We start from the raw sequence: 14,839 nt of genomic DNA, 5'->3' as shown, positions 1-14,839 counted from the left end.
ATGACCAATTAACCATCCGAAAGCCAGAAGTGGAGGTGTGGCTTAAGTAGTACAGATCCAGCCTTGAGCACAAAAGCTAAGCAATAGCACTCAGGCCCTGAGTTCAAGCCCCAGTATCAGTACTGAAAAACAAAAAAAATCTGTTGAGTACATGCAACAGTTCATAAAAGTTTGCTTTGTGTAACATTGCCTAACTAAACATAATTTGTCTCATTACATTTGTTTCTTCCTGTGTTGATTTTTCCAATTAAAGCAACAACAACCCACATTCACAAGGTTCTGATGATAAACTTAATCACAGCCTAGGGATGCATATGTTTATCAGAGTCTGAAATATGATGATGGCCAGGTGTGTTTGTGAGACCACGGGCACACGCTTCTGCATTTATCCAAAGCCTTCTCTGTGTACTCACTGAATAAGGGAGGGACTCGGATTTTATCCTCTGTCCACTCTTCCAACCTTCACACAGGTTTCTGAGACTTAGCACTGGGCATTTTATGTGAAAGGGCTGTGTCACATGTGACATTTTGAGATTCCTAGGCATATTCAATTTGTAGAGAACTCTTAGAAGTCAGTGGGCTTTTTCCAGTCACATGTCAGCTGTGTAGAAGAGACTATGTTAATATTGGCCGTGGGAGGGAAGGAAGACTCCAACAAAAAATTTGTATTGAGTAGAGGTGGAGAGCATGCTTAGCATGCTCAAGGCTCTGGGTTCAGTCCTTAGGTCAAAAAAAAAAATCAAAAAAGAAATTTGTACTGATAAGCTAATGTGTATAAAGTCTGCCCCGTATATTAGTGTGCGTGTGTGCCCGCGCGCATGCGTGCATGCACACCAGTTCCGCGGCTTGACCTCAGTGCCCTGTGCTCTCACTTGGCTTTTTTAAAATTTTCACTCAAGGTTGGTACCCTATCACTTGAGCTGTACCTCCACTTCTGCCATTTTGCCAGTTAATTGGAGATAATAGTCTCACAACATTTTTCTGCCAGAGCTGGCTTTGAACTAGGATCCTCAGATCTCAGCTTCGCAAGTAGCTAGGATTACAGGATAAGCCACAAGTGCTCAGCTCTATAGTATTGATTTACCTCCCATACTGTAGACTGATATTATAGTACTTTTTTGATATTAGAGTACTTTTCACAGCAATAAAAGTTACTTAGAAAGCAAAGCAGGGATTCTGAGAGGTGAGTGCTCAGCAATAAGCATTTAATACCAGCTGTCTTATCAGGGTATATTGCAATGATTAATTTAATTTATGCTTTTTTTTTCTTTTTTTCTTACCTGGAATATGACCTCGGCAAGTATAAAAGAATTCTTTGCAGTAGTCCGGGCAGAGCAGGGGCAGTACTAGGTCTCTTTCCAGGACTTCTCTCTCGGGTGAGTGGAACAGGCTCTGAGAATGCGGAGAACAGGGTGCGCACTTGACTTCCTCAAGCAACCTCCCACATTCTGTGTTGTTGGTAGCAGAAAATATCTGAAAGCCAAAAAAAATCAAAATTGAACATCTTTTTTTGATGCATGAGGTTATGACAGGCTGTCTGGAAATCACTTAAGTCGGGAAGTTTTCTTCAGACCATGAAACTCTCTGGAAAGACTCATTGTGCCACCTTATACAGGGTTCCTTGATAAGGACTCCAGGGATCTTGTATGGTCCTCAGGACACACACATGCTTCGGACCCATGCAAATTAAAGTCTATGAATCTGGTTTTCCAGTGAGGAAAATTCAAAGACAATTCCATGTAGACCGCTTAATTATTTATCACTTCATTTTTGCCTTATATACTAAATTTTATTAACCTTCAACAATTTTAACACAAGTTTTTTTAAAGATATGGTTTATTTCTGTCTTAGGTGAAAATCTGTTTCATACCTGAAATTCCTAATATGATAGTCTCAAACCTATATGTGAATTACATTTTTAACTTTCAATCTGCAAACTCCAGGGGGAAAGTTTTCTAAACTGCCTTTCATGTTCTATAAAAATACCCGAAGCTGAATTAAATAGGTTTAAGACCAAATTTTATTATTCATTATATCATAGCCAGGAAAAAATTTTCTAACTAGCTGCTCAGGTATGTTATAAACATGAACAAACACAAGAGTTTAATGAAAGTGCTTTTGTATAGTAGTGAATTTTAAAGGAAAAGGCATACTTTTAGTTTTATTTTTTTTCAACGATATGTCTTTTATTTCAGTAAGACCAATTAGGGACTTATGATTCACTGATGTCAGCAATACATAGGTAGAAGAGGCCTTGATATTCGATTTTGAAAACCTGATCAGGGGTTTCCTTAATACATAGAGAAGATAATGTCAGCTCAATATTTGAGGAAGAAAACATGCTATCTCAAGCATGGATTCTTTTTTTCAGAATATGATATAATATAAAGTGAATTAAATTTATCTTTTTCCCCATTTATCCAACTTTGTTTCTACTAAATGACTTCTTTGGAACTATGTACCAAAGTTAAAAGTTTTAAGTGCCAGACCATTGCTTAAGGATAATATTTATTACAAGTTAAGTTTCTAGTTTGAAGAAATCACATGGCTTTTGGACGGGGATATTACAGAGATCATTAAAAAAAACTGGATCCAAAAGAGCAAGACAACTTTAAAAAAAAAACATTGAATACAAGCATATTGAAATCTGATATGCAGTACTTTAAAGTCCAGTAGAAATTATACTATCTCAGGGGGCAAAAGATCCAACCATATGATTGATGTATTAGAATTACCTACAATGTTCAAAATAAGTTATTAGTTATGGTCCTATTTTTATTTTAGCTATTTATTTAATTGACAATTGGGTGAATACTTCAAATTTTGTAAACTGAAACATACACCAGACAGCTAGAATTTGCATTCCAAGAATACTTCAAATATCTTTTATTCTCCATACTCTGGCAAATCTCAACAGACCTGTTCAATATTAATAAAGTTCATCTTGATTCTGTTTGTTTATCAGAAAGCAATCCACTCAGAATAAAACAACTGCAGATCATTGAAGCTACCGCCTCTTGCTGCCTGAAATTAGATTGTAATAACTTTTGTTTTTATGGAGAAAATGGATGCTTCCTTTTTTTTTTTAACTGACACAACATGATCCCTATATATTCTGCCAGCTGCTGTTCAGGAGGAGCTTGATGTTAGTGCCTAAAGAATTTGATCTTTTACAATTTGGAATGTGTCCTGGCCACAAGCTCTCCCATCAAAAGTTTCAGAAGGAGGATTCAGCAAATCGAGTATCAGAAATAAAGTATAATATTATTCTTTGTAACGCTGCATGCTGTTCCGGCTCAGCAGGATGGTCACATTCTGCTTCGTGTGAGGGCTGCAGCGCATACCTATTTGAAGATAGATAGAGCCATCATTCTGGCTTTGGTTTCAATGAACCAATGGTCTTACTGAAGTCAATTAAACTGACTCAGCCCAAGCTGCAACACTGGTTTAGACAGATGAGTAGTGGGGGGGTGGGGGTGGGGGGGAGGGCAGTGATTTTTTTTTTCTTTCCTTTCCTTTTCTTGTTTTTGGCCATGTGTCTGTGTTCATGCAGATCTTCAACTTTATGTCTGACAATGCCATCAATCTTAGGAAGAAATTTAAGCTAATTTCCTGTTTTGATTTTTAAAAGCCAAATACAAAAAAAACATCAAATTATGGTGATTTAAACTAAATATACTTTGGAAATCATGTAAAACTTTGAAACATCATTACAGCATGCTTAGTAATGATTGTGGCTACTGATGACTAAGTTGGAACATCTGGCAGGTCATCCTTTAATCACTGCCTACTATGAAAGTGAAATGCATAGAAGAAAGGTGAGATAAATACTAGAATACAGAATAAAGGCCTAGCCTACAAAGATAGCTTATCAATAAACAGTAAAACAGGCAACAGAAGCCTTCTGTATTTCTCCTTATTTATAAAGGAATGAAACAAGGTAACCCACACGGGTTCAATGAAGGGACAGGAGAAGAAAATCTGTGACAGTCCATTGAGATATTGCCTTAAAATGGCTTGGTACACATACACACACACACACACACACACACACACACACACACACACACACACACACACACACACACACACACACACACACACACACACACACACACAAGTTATTTCTAAAACATCATATGCCTACAAGGTTGTTCAGCTGTTGGGTAGAACACATGCCCCTCCGGACTATAGTGCTGGATTATGTCATTACAGAGTTCAGTTTCAATTTTAGGCTAATATGTAAATAGATCATTGTACTAAGGCAGCTGTTAAAGGGACCCCAGGATGAGTTATTTGTTTAGTTTTGGATGTGTTCAACAATAGCCTTTGTCCCTGAAAGAGCCAGAGCAAACAAATGATTGTAAAAGGGCACACTTGAAAACAATTACTTTTCACCCATTCCTTGACAGCTTTGGCTGCAAAACCACCCAAGGTAGAGAGAACTTCTGTGCCTGTTTGGCTACAAGTTTTAGAAATGAGAGTGTTTCAGTTGATTCCAGATTCCATTTAGCTAATGGGAATTAGATCCTTGTCACAAGCTGCACATAAGAGCTGCAAAAAATATTGTGAAGACTTATGTTTGTCCTAACTTTTGGCAGAACTTGTTTTTTAATGGTAGTTAGTTAACAATCTAGAATACGTAACATGATGGAAATACACCAAGATGTAAAACATGAGACTATACCATGTCCAAGGACTTAAACTCAGTGGTAGCTCATTAAAGAAAACATGTTAGTAGAGATTTCTTTGCATAGCTAAGCATGCCCAGTATTCCTATGGAGTTTGATGCTATTTATATGTCTAAGAAATTTCTTTCCTGAGGAAAAAGCTACTACTGCAGTTTCTAGAAAAGCTGCAGAAATGAAAAAAAATCCGTATTTTTTTCTTTCACAAACAAAACAGGGTTCTTTCAAATGATCGTCATTTCTCCTGTACACACATTATGAAATATGACCCTAACATATATTATAATCCAGGAAGGCTTATGGAAAAAAAGGGAAACACTGATGTTTATTATAAAATAACATGTTTTAAAAACTATTAAAATTTGAGAACTCACGTAAGTCAAGAATGCCTTTGCACAACTCTATCGAATCTCTGTTTTGAACAATTTGGGTACTGTTCGTTTATAAACCACTTGCAATGGAACCAAGAAAGTCTAATGGACCTAACTTAATTCAGACACACTTTCCAAAAGAGTAGGGGTTGTTGGCTACTGGAAACACATAAAACAGAAAGGAATTTGGATAGCTGTCATGGCAGATTGCTTCCTTAAAAAATTATTTCCTCAAGAGAAAATCAAATATAGGCTCCCTTAAGGGATTAACCTCCCCTCCCCCTGCCCGTCCTACCACCCATCCTCTTCTCCCAACTATATTTATTTGAGAACAAAGTTTTCATTCTGCATCTTCCTGGAAGATTCCAGGCATCCAGAGACACCCGGGGACCTTTCCTGACAACTGTTTCTAAACCTTCTCTGAATTTCCGGGTTCTTGGGGGGCTCCTGGGAAAAACCTTTAAGAAATCTGAATGTAGCTGGCTTTGTAACTTAATTCAATTAGAATCCTGGCGCTTAATGACATTGTTTGGAATACAACGCTTTTAGTATCCGTTCCCCGGGTCTCACAGCGGCGGCTGCATATGGTAAGAATAAAGGGTGGCTTGCAGCCGAAGCCCTGTGGCAAGACAGTTCTCACTCATCTGGGAATAGAGCGAGCTGGACAAACGCTCCCTCAAAAGGCATGGACATTTGGACAGAGCCGGGGATTGAAAGAGAACGATGTTCTCTAGTTTCACCCATTAGAGAACCAACTAACAAATACAATGGTGTTGTTGTTATTCTTTTGCCATAAGCAACAGGGCTCCGTGTGTGGGCAGCAGTTTAGTGGGGAGGAGGAGAAGTCGACCCCTTTTTGTCCTATTGATTTTTTTCCCTATTTGCATGACTTGAGCAAATTAAATGATGCAATATGGCTTTTTGTTACAAAACAAAGTGAGATACCACCCAGACACATATGTTGATTCGTCGGAGCTGTTTACATGAGAATGGAGGGAAATCTACCGTGAACTGAGCATAAAAATTAGATTCAGCCGGGTATTTTTTTAGTGCCTGGGCCGGCCAGACTGGAGCACAAGTTTTCCAAGTCTCTCAGGTCTTTGACAACTGCAACGTCCCAAGAAACCTAAAATGGGGAGAGGGGGGAGGGCAGGGACACCTGATGGTTTGATTGTGAGCACGCGCGCCGGCGCGCACACACACCCCGCAGGGCGGTGCCGCACCCCGCACCGTGCGCACCCCGGGGGGGACTCCCCGTCCTCCCCCCCCCGCCCCGCCCCGACGCCGGCCCCTGGACGGCTGGCCGGCGCGGACAGCCGGACCCCACGGCGCTGCAGCCCGACGGGGGAGCGAGCGACCTGGTCTTGGGTGCTAAGGGGCGTGGGGTCCCCCCTCGAGCCGAGGGGGGCAGGGGGTCCCCCAGCGGGGTGCGACGCCCCCTGCCCGCGCGCGCAGGAGCCGCGGCCCCCCGGGGGCGCGGGTCCCTCGCGGCCCGGCGCCCCGCGCGGAGGCTCCCGCCTCTCTTTTCCTCATCAGGATGAGCGACCCAGCAGCCCCGCTCGCCCGCGGGGGTCGCGGCCGCCGGCGCCTCCGCCCGCACCCCGGGGCGCGCGGCCGGGAGGTGGGAGCCGGGCCGCCCCGACGAGCGAGCGAGCGGAGCCGCGCGCGCGCGCGCCCCGGGGGAGCGGCCCCGCGGGCCCGGCCCGCGCCTACCTTGTTCTCCAGGCGGCCCAGGCCCCGGCTGTCGGCGAGCAGGCAGCAGGACAGGCGCGGGTAGAAGCCGCCGCACAGCACGTCGCCGCCGCCGCCCGCCAGCGGCTCCAGCTGGGCCAGCAGCCGCCGCTCCCGCCGCTTCAGGCGCCTCGGGGGGCCGCCGCTCAGACAGCGCCTCCGCCGCGCGGCGGCCGCCTCGCCCCGCTCTCCGAACTTGGCCTCCCCCTCGAAGAAGCCCAGCGCCACGGCCAGCAGCAGCAGCTTGAACGAGAGCATCTTCAGCATGGTCCGCGCGCGGGCGCGGGGGGACCCCCGCGGGCGGCCGCGGGACCCCCGGGCGGCGGCGGCGGCGGCGGCGGGGCGGCGCGGGGTGTGCGCGGGACACGGCGCGCGCGGCGGGGTCGGGCGGCCGCGGGGGTCAGGGGCTCGGCGCGGCCGCCGGGAGGCGGGGGGCGGCGGGGGCGGCGGGGCGGGCGGCGGAGGAAGGAGACGGGGAGCCGCGGCTCATAGAGGTCCCCTGGTCCCGGGACCGGGAGCGGTTAGGTGAGACGGTAGCAGGCACCGAAGGGGCGGCGGGGACGGCGGCGGCGGCGGCGGCGGGGCGCACGCGGGGCCCGCGGGAGATACTGGAGGAGACGCCGCGCGAGGCGCCGCGGGAGATGCTGCGGGAGACGCCGCGGGGTCCTGGGCGGGCGGCGCGGCTCCGCGCGCGGCTCTCATGTTTCGTCCGCTCTTCTCTTCTTCTTTTTAACCAGCGCGCGGGGAGGCGCCGCCACCGCGCGCCCCGTGACGTCACCGCTTCCCGCGCGCCCCCGCCCGGGCTGGGGGGGAGGGAGGTGGGAGGAGGGAAGGGCGGGGGCGCGCGCCTCGCGCCCCGCGCGCCCCGTCGGGGGTGTCCCCGGCCCGGCTCTCCCTCCCGGCCAGGCCAAGCCCGAGGCGGGGCGGGGGGGCGCGATCTGGAGATCCCGGCCCGGAGAGCGGGGGAGAGCGGGGTTGCCCGAGGTGAGGAGGGAGGGGTCCCCCAGGACCTGATCTTCAGCCCGGGGGGGGGCGGGTTGCGGGCGGACCCCAAGCGGCGCGAGCTGGCGTGGGGCTGCCCGAACACCACCGTGCGCGTGCGGGGCTGGGAGGGCGCTGGGGGTTCGGGGTAGCAGGTCCCCCCTCCCCAGTCCGCCTCCCGGAGGGTTGCGGGGTGCCGGCGCCTCCTCGGAGAACCCCACCACCGCCCTGGGGCTGAGCCGCGCCCGCGGACACCTGTCCCTGCCGGGGGCGTGGGGGGGGGGCTTCTGTCAGCGTCCACGGTGCATCTCCCGCCGCCGGGGTGTGCGCACCGAGGTGCTGCCCGGCCGCAGGAGCTGCCCGCGCGGTCGGTGGCCGCGCACACCCCGCGGCCGTCCGAGCCCCGGCCCGGGGCGCGAGCGAGCACCGCGGGCGCGGCGGCCTCGCCGGGCGCGGCCCCCACCCCCTCACGTTCCAGACCCGGGTCCCGGGCTCGGGCGCGTGGCTGAGGTTTTACTTCTTATTTACTATTGATGGATTTGGTGTTTAAAGAGTATCTGGGAAGAACTGCCTGCCGGGGTGTTTGTGTCGCCGCAGGGCCCCGGACCCCGGCCACAGCTTCTCCTGTCCGGGCCACTTCCACTGTAAATCACTGGAGGACGCTACCGCCGAGCACACGTGGATCCGGGGCGGGATTCCCAGGCTCCAGCCACTTACACGGTCGCCTTTGATTCGCGACCCCCAGAACCCAGTCTGAAGTGTTCCCCACTAGTCACCCCCCCATCAGCTGTGTTCTTTTCCCCAAGTAAAGATCCGTGTAAAATCCTCTTTCAGCACGTGCACATTCGTCGTGCGCCTGCCTTCCTCGTGAAAGCCTTGGCCCACGCGTGAACCTAGCACCATGGATAGAATTTCTGAAGAGCAGCGCTACCCAGCACACCAACTTCCGCAAAGGAAACATGAAAGCACACGCAGCTAGCTCAACAGTATAATTTCTTAGGAGTCAAGAACGGGCGCAGGATCATTTCCTAGGATGAACCCTGGGACTTTCCCTTGGAGACTGCCACTGGGGACCCGGGCCGTCCCCTCGCTTGGATGTGAAAGTCATCCTTAGCCGGACTTCCAGAAGGGGTCAGAAGATGGGATCCTAGTCTGGTCAGACTCTTCTGGAGAAGCGAATTGCAGGCTTTTGGCGAGAATAGAGCTGCACCAGAGGTCACTGCTGCACTCATTTCACTGTAGACAAGCCCTACAGCACCACCCCACCCACCGGAGCTAAGGAGAGTTGTTTGCCTGGCTTCAGGTGAATGAATGAATGATCCTCATGAACAAATGATCAAAAATGCAGTGTTTGATATAAGTTGAAATTAACCTCCTAGGTAAAGCTAAAAATATCACCGTGTATGGGAGTTATTTATGTGAGTAAACGTGTGTATATATAGTAAGATGGCTATATATTTCTATACATTAAAAGTAGGACAGCTTTAAAAAGTAAAAGAATTTAGGGCAATTCAAATTTGGTAAAGGTTTAAAATAAAGCTATTTGGGGTTTTGACACCATTTATATATATATGGCCTTCCCAGAATATGTACTATTGAATTCCATTTCAGTAGATTATAGTGTTAGTCATGGTGCTGAGCAATAAATTGTAAACAGTAAGGAAAATGGTACCAATCCCCTGTCTCCAGATAGTTAATTGATAAGGAAGACACCTGAGAAGATCACAGATCAATTTATGTGATAAATTGTGATCAGGACCATGAAAGGTTTGCCAAGATAGAGAGTAACAAAACACCTCTACTTCAGATTAAGTGACTGAAGCAAGTCTTTGGAGAAAATCACACGAGAGTTTATGAAGTGACTCCACCTGCCATTCAAGGTATAGAAGCATTTGAGTTCAGAATAGATTTCTATACATTCAAGAGAGGGCACAGAATCAAGTACCTAAAGGAACAAAAGAGAGATCAGAGGTCAAATTCATAGTTTTGTAGTTTATGAACTGCAGGTAGCTAATGAAGTCAGTTGTCATTTAAATGTCATTTGCTTTTGTAAGTACTCTTTCTTCTTTCCTACTCCATCCCCATCCATCTTTGCCTCTTTCTTTAAATCTTGGCTTAACACAATCTCCTCTAACCATTATTCTCCTTTGGAGAGGCCCTCTGACCACTGCATCTTATTTAGCAAGCATGTATGTGTTACATTGATTTTCCTTTGTGCATTGTGGAAAACCATCAGACTTTTAATAGGTGTGAACTGAATGTCAGTAGGAGTTAAGAATTACACCCCAGCTGAGTCTAGGTCAGTTTGTGTGGTTACAGTGATCAACCTCTCAATAAATGCTTTTGACTGGCTGACCTTGTTTGGTGTGACAATTTTTGAAGGCTTAAAGTTTACATTCTAAATCTTTGTTAAATAGAAGGGAAGGCACAATTGAAAGTGTACCTAGGTTCAGGTCTCCTGAACTTGGACTACAGTGTAATCCCATAGAGGAGAGCCAATTCATTAGGTCAAAGGGGAGATGGATGGATAGATTAGATAGATAGATAGATAGATAGATAGATAGATAGATAGATAGATAGATAGATAGATAGATAGATAGATAGATAGATAGATAGATAAAATAGGGAGATTATAATAGAGACAGAAAAGTAGGTATAGACATAGTAGATAGATCTTTTATAAATTTTCTATAGATACATAGATAATAACTGTGACTTTATCTATAGGTATTCTTTCTTTTCAAAGTTAGCACCTGTGTGCTCTGAGGACTAGGAACACAGAAGGGAGCAAACAAACACTTGTTCTAAAGATTGGCAAATTGATACAGAATGTGCCAGATGGTGAGAAAAGGAATCATGGGGAAAGAGGGAACAGGGGTGAAGGAAATCACATTTTATCGACTTTGTCTGGGCAGGTGTCTGCTGAGAGGATCTTTAGGCACACCTCCTCAAGCAACAAGCAATGTGCACGCAGCTATCTGTAAGCATAGGATGCGCCAGCCAAAGGGAATGAGGTAAGCACGCTTGGTATGTTCAAGGATTAGCAAAGAGGCCTGCATGGCAGAGCAGAGCCTACTGAGAAAATGACAGGAATGAAGCAAAGAGGTAGCGTAGGCCCAGTCTGTAGTATTCCATGAGCTCTGTTATAGACCTAAGCTCACTGAGTGAGATGGTTTGGGGCCAGAAGTATTATCAGAAATGAGCTGTTCACTGTTACAAAAAAGTGAATTAAATATAAGGAATTGGATAATGAACTGCGTGTCAGAGAACTGGAGAGGAAGGAGGAGGAGGAGGAAGAGCAAGAGGAAGAGGAGGAAGAAGAGGAAGAGGAGGAGGAGAAGGAGGTGGTGGTAGTAGTCATGGCAAGAAGCTGTCCCTGTACTCTTCAGCTCAAGGCAAGTGCTCTACTGTTTGAGCCACAGCGCCACTTCTGGTTTTCTAGTGGTTTATTGGAGATAAGAGTCTCATGGAGTTTCCTGCCGGGGCTGGCTTTAACCCTGGATCCTCAGATCTCAGCCTCCTGAGTAGCTAGGATTACAGGCGTGAGCCACCAGCACCCAGCTCTACTTTTTTCTTTTTTTAAACACAGATAATAATGGCTGATCACTCTTTATTTTCTAAATTTATGAAAGCCATGGAATATTGTCAATAAATGCTCCCTTTTTCCAGGCATCTGCCAAGTTATGTCTCCCATCACGCTGACAGGTGAGTGTTAGCTTTGCCTCCCTGGCCTATCTCCAGTCCTGAAAGGAGGAATGCTTCCCTTCTGGCTTTGGGTGCTCCATGTTTGTTTGGGGCCGTGTTTTCCGTTGTGCACCATTGCACTGGACTTACCCATTTGCTTTCCACCTTAGGAAGAAGTGGAAGCAGTTCGCCCACGGGCAAACTCCCTCCTGTTCTTTTCCCTACTCTGTATTTATCCCTTCCTCTTTATACTGAGAGATAATTAGGATCCCAAGAACAAGTAGTAGTGGATTCATTCATGGCCTTGTCTGGCAGTCCTGAACTGGCATCAACTGCCAGTTATTTTATAAAACTGGAGATGATGCTTTTTGCTGAAACTGGAGATGATGTTTTTCCTGAAACTCTCATTTTCTTCTTTCATCGACACTACTGATCAGTTTTTCCTCCCTTAATTTTGTCTTTCCTTCTTTTGTCAGCTCCAATCTTAACAGGTTTTTTTTCTGTTCATTTGGATGTGATTTCTCACTCTCTACTTCCTCTTTAAATCTTTATGTGTGTTTTTACACTTCAGTTCGACATCTCTGCTTATATAGCCAAGAGTATTCAAACTCAGCAAACCCCAAACTGAGCCTGTCATCTCACTTCTAAATCTGTCCCTACACATGCACCTTCTGCACCTGAGTAGCATTTTCAGGATTCTACTCATCAATTCGTAGATTTCGGAACCATCTTCACTGCACATTACAGATGATTGGCTGTTACGTCCTATCTGTCATACTTCCTAACTTCATCTCTTCATGTTCTCTCAGCTATTACTTCTTTCATCCAACATTTAAACTTTTTATTGCAGATGAACTTAAATATAACAAAATGTTCTGGTCACTCAGTTTCACCAGTTGCCAACATTTGGATATTCTTGTCCAAATAAAGATTTTCAAACACATAGACCCAAAATCTTTACCATAATAAAATACGATTTCTGAAAACCGTGTTCATATTTCCAGTAAGTGTTTACATTTCCTTGGTTTTCTTTTCTTTTTTTTTTAATATTCGGTTACACTCAGTTCATATCCAGAACTAAGTGAGACCACACACCGCATTTGGTTGACAACACTTTCCTTGGTTCTTTAGTTTGGAGAATTTCCCCACTCACTTTCGCTTCCATTTATTTGCTGAACAAATTAGGTCACTGCTCTGTAGAATGCTTTACATTGTGGATTTACTCTGTGTCTTTAAACTGTTTCTCCATTTCTGTATCTTTTGAAAACGTAGAGGCTTGAATTGAAATTTTTCATGTTTTGTTGGTAATTCCTACCCCATACAAAGAAATGTGTAGTATATGGCTGTTTCTTTTTGTAATAAGATTTTGAGTCTTTTTGTACTATTTTGTTAATCTAGTCATCACAAAGATTGCTAGAACCCTGCATACAATAATTCCAACTGCTATTAGTAATCATTGTCTAGGTACATAATAGGTACATAATTAAGGATCTGGCATCTCTTACCAACTTCTTGCTGTTTCCATACTTATTTCATTTCCTTGACTCTACTCCATTGTACCCACTACCACCTGTCATTTTATGTGACTTTCTTGCAGGAATCCTTCCATGGAATTTTTAGTCCAGAATAAAATCCAAACTCTATAGGAAAGACAAGATTTCCATTTATAAGTGTTTTTGAATTTTCTGAAATTGTATTCTTCTCAGGGTAGAGCTGTTACAAAAATGTGGTCTTGGCATTGATGAGAATGGAGGAAGGAACTGATGAACTGCTGATGGGCAGGCAGAAGCAGGTGTTTTCGAACAGCAATGACATGTCTGCCATCCAGAACCTGAGCATCCTGAGAAGTCTTTGGCCCACCTGCAGTGGCAATGTTCTCTGCTCAAGGTGAAGGCCCATGTACTGAGCCCAGGGAAAGGAACTTAGGAGAAGGACATAGGATAAGAGGCAATGACTAAGTCCATCAGTGGCACATTTACTTAGGTTGTATTGTCCTCAAGACTCATTCTCATACTATATTCTCTTAAATTTACTATGTGAATACAATTACACTTTAATTCATACAAACTCTATAACTGATTTATCTTCCATTTATATTTAAGCCACTTATAATTCAACTATGAAAGCTATTTTGTAACTAATTCATCACAAAGAAGACTATGAAATATTTGTCTCATTGTGTTATACATATTGTGTTAACTCAAAAAAATTATTGTTAGATGTAAAACTCCTAGAACATCAATACCAGCTGGTAGATGGCATCTATGAGAATTTCTTACAGATAAGTATATTTGCTAAATGGCTACAATTGGTCCTGAATCATGAGTGAATCACAATGGAAAATTCCATCATCTGCAGCCAGGTGCAGATACTGTGATCTGCCATCGTCACTATAGTCTCTGTCCATTTAGCTTGATCTCCCCAAGGCTCTGTGGATGCCCCCACTTAACCAATTTGCTCTCTGCACATTGGAGTCCATCCACGAGGGAGCTGGGCTGGGCTGGAGCCCCTGGTGCCTGCAACAAGAATTGCTTGAGTAGATTTCTCAAAATAGCAGGAAGTTTGTCTTCTCGTATGGCATCTTGTCAGTCCATATTACATGAAAAGAAATAGCCTTCTTTTAGTGGTCATTACGTAATCTGTGATTTTTACAGCATATGCTAAAGATTTTCTTTAGAAAATGTTGATTTCCTATAATATGTGAATCTGCTGCAACACTATGATTTACAAATCCATTTTCTTTTCATGGAATTGAAAGGGTGAGCTAATGGGACAGTGGGTGTGCAGGAATAGTCCTTAATTATAAAATAATGGAAAACAGCCTGTATCATGACATTACCTCATGAACAGAGTGGTCACAACTGTGTCAATTAAATTAACTCTATCTCAGCCCTACAGAATAATGCTTAACTCTTAACAATTAATACAATATGGAAGATATGAGAAATTCACAGAATTGAAGCCCACACACCTATAGAATTACTTTTGTAAGCGTTAGGTGTTTTGGAAACTAAGAATTAATTTCTTGGCTTGACTCATATCAAGACCACCCTGTAGGAAAGTTTAAGTCCTCAATGAATACGTGTTTTTATTATTTAACTAAATGTGTGGCAACTAAATTGAACCGCCAAAACACGTCTTTACTTATGCTTGAATGAAAAATGTTTTAATTCTAGATGTTTTAAATTCAAGAGTAGTATAAAATATCAAGACTTGCTTATTCAATGCAAGCTACTTTAATCAAGATACACTTAATCTTCAAAAAGTCTAAGATGTGTGTGATTTTGGCAACTTGACAGGCTGGCAAAACACTTCTTTAAATTATGAGAGATAAGCACACCAATTCAGTTAGATTAAACTTAAATATATGATCACTTAACTGTT

The 14,839-nt window shown here is 44.9% G+C and overlaps 1 protein-coding gene across 1 annotated transcript in view; it reads right to left on the bottom strand.

The window, feature by feature from the left end:
- Positions 1-7,057, bottom strand: part of Hhip (hedgehog interacting protein) — an 80,343-nt gene extending 73,286 nt beyond the window's left edge. Inside the window, exons 1-2 of the mRNA XM_070022136.1 lie at positions 6,773-7,057; positions 1,281-1,473 (exon numbers count right to left, since the gene is read on the bottom strand). Coding sequence (XP_069878237.1) covers positions 1,281-1,473; positions 6,773-7,057 — 478 coding nt within the window. The remainder of the gene's footprint in view (positions 1-1,280; positions 1,474-6,772) is intronic.
- Positions 7,058-14,839: the final 7,782 nt, after the last annotated feature.

Source organism: Dipodomys merriami, unplaced genomic scaffold (assembly GCF_024711535.1).
Source record: "Dipodomys merriami isolate MVZ:Mamm:240054 unplaced genomic scaffold, mDipMer1.0.p SCAF_15, whole genome shotgun sequence".
NCBI classification, from domain to species: Eukaryota; Metazoa; Chordata; class Mammalia; order Rodentia; family Heteromyidae; genus Dipodomys; species Dipodomys merriami.
This window is presented reverse-complemented; position numbering and strand designations above follow the sequence as displayed.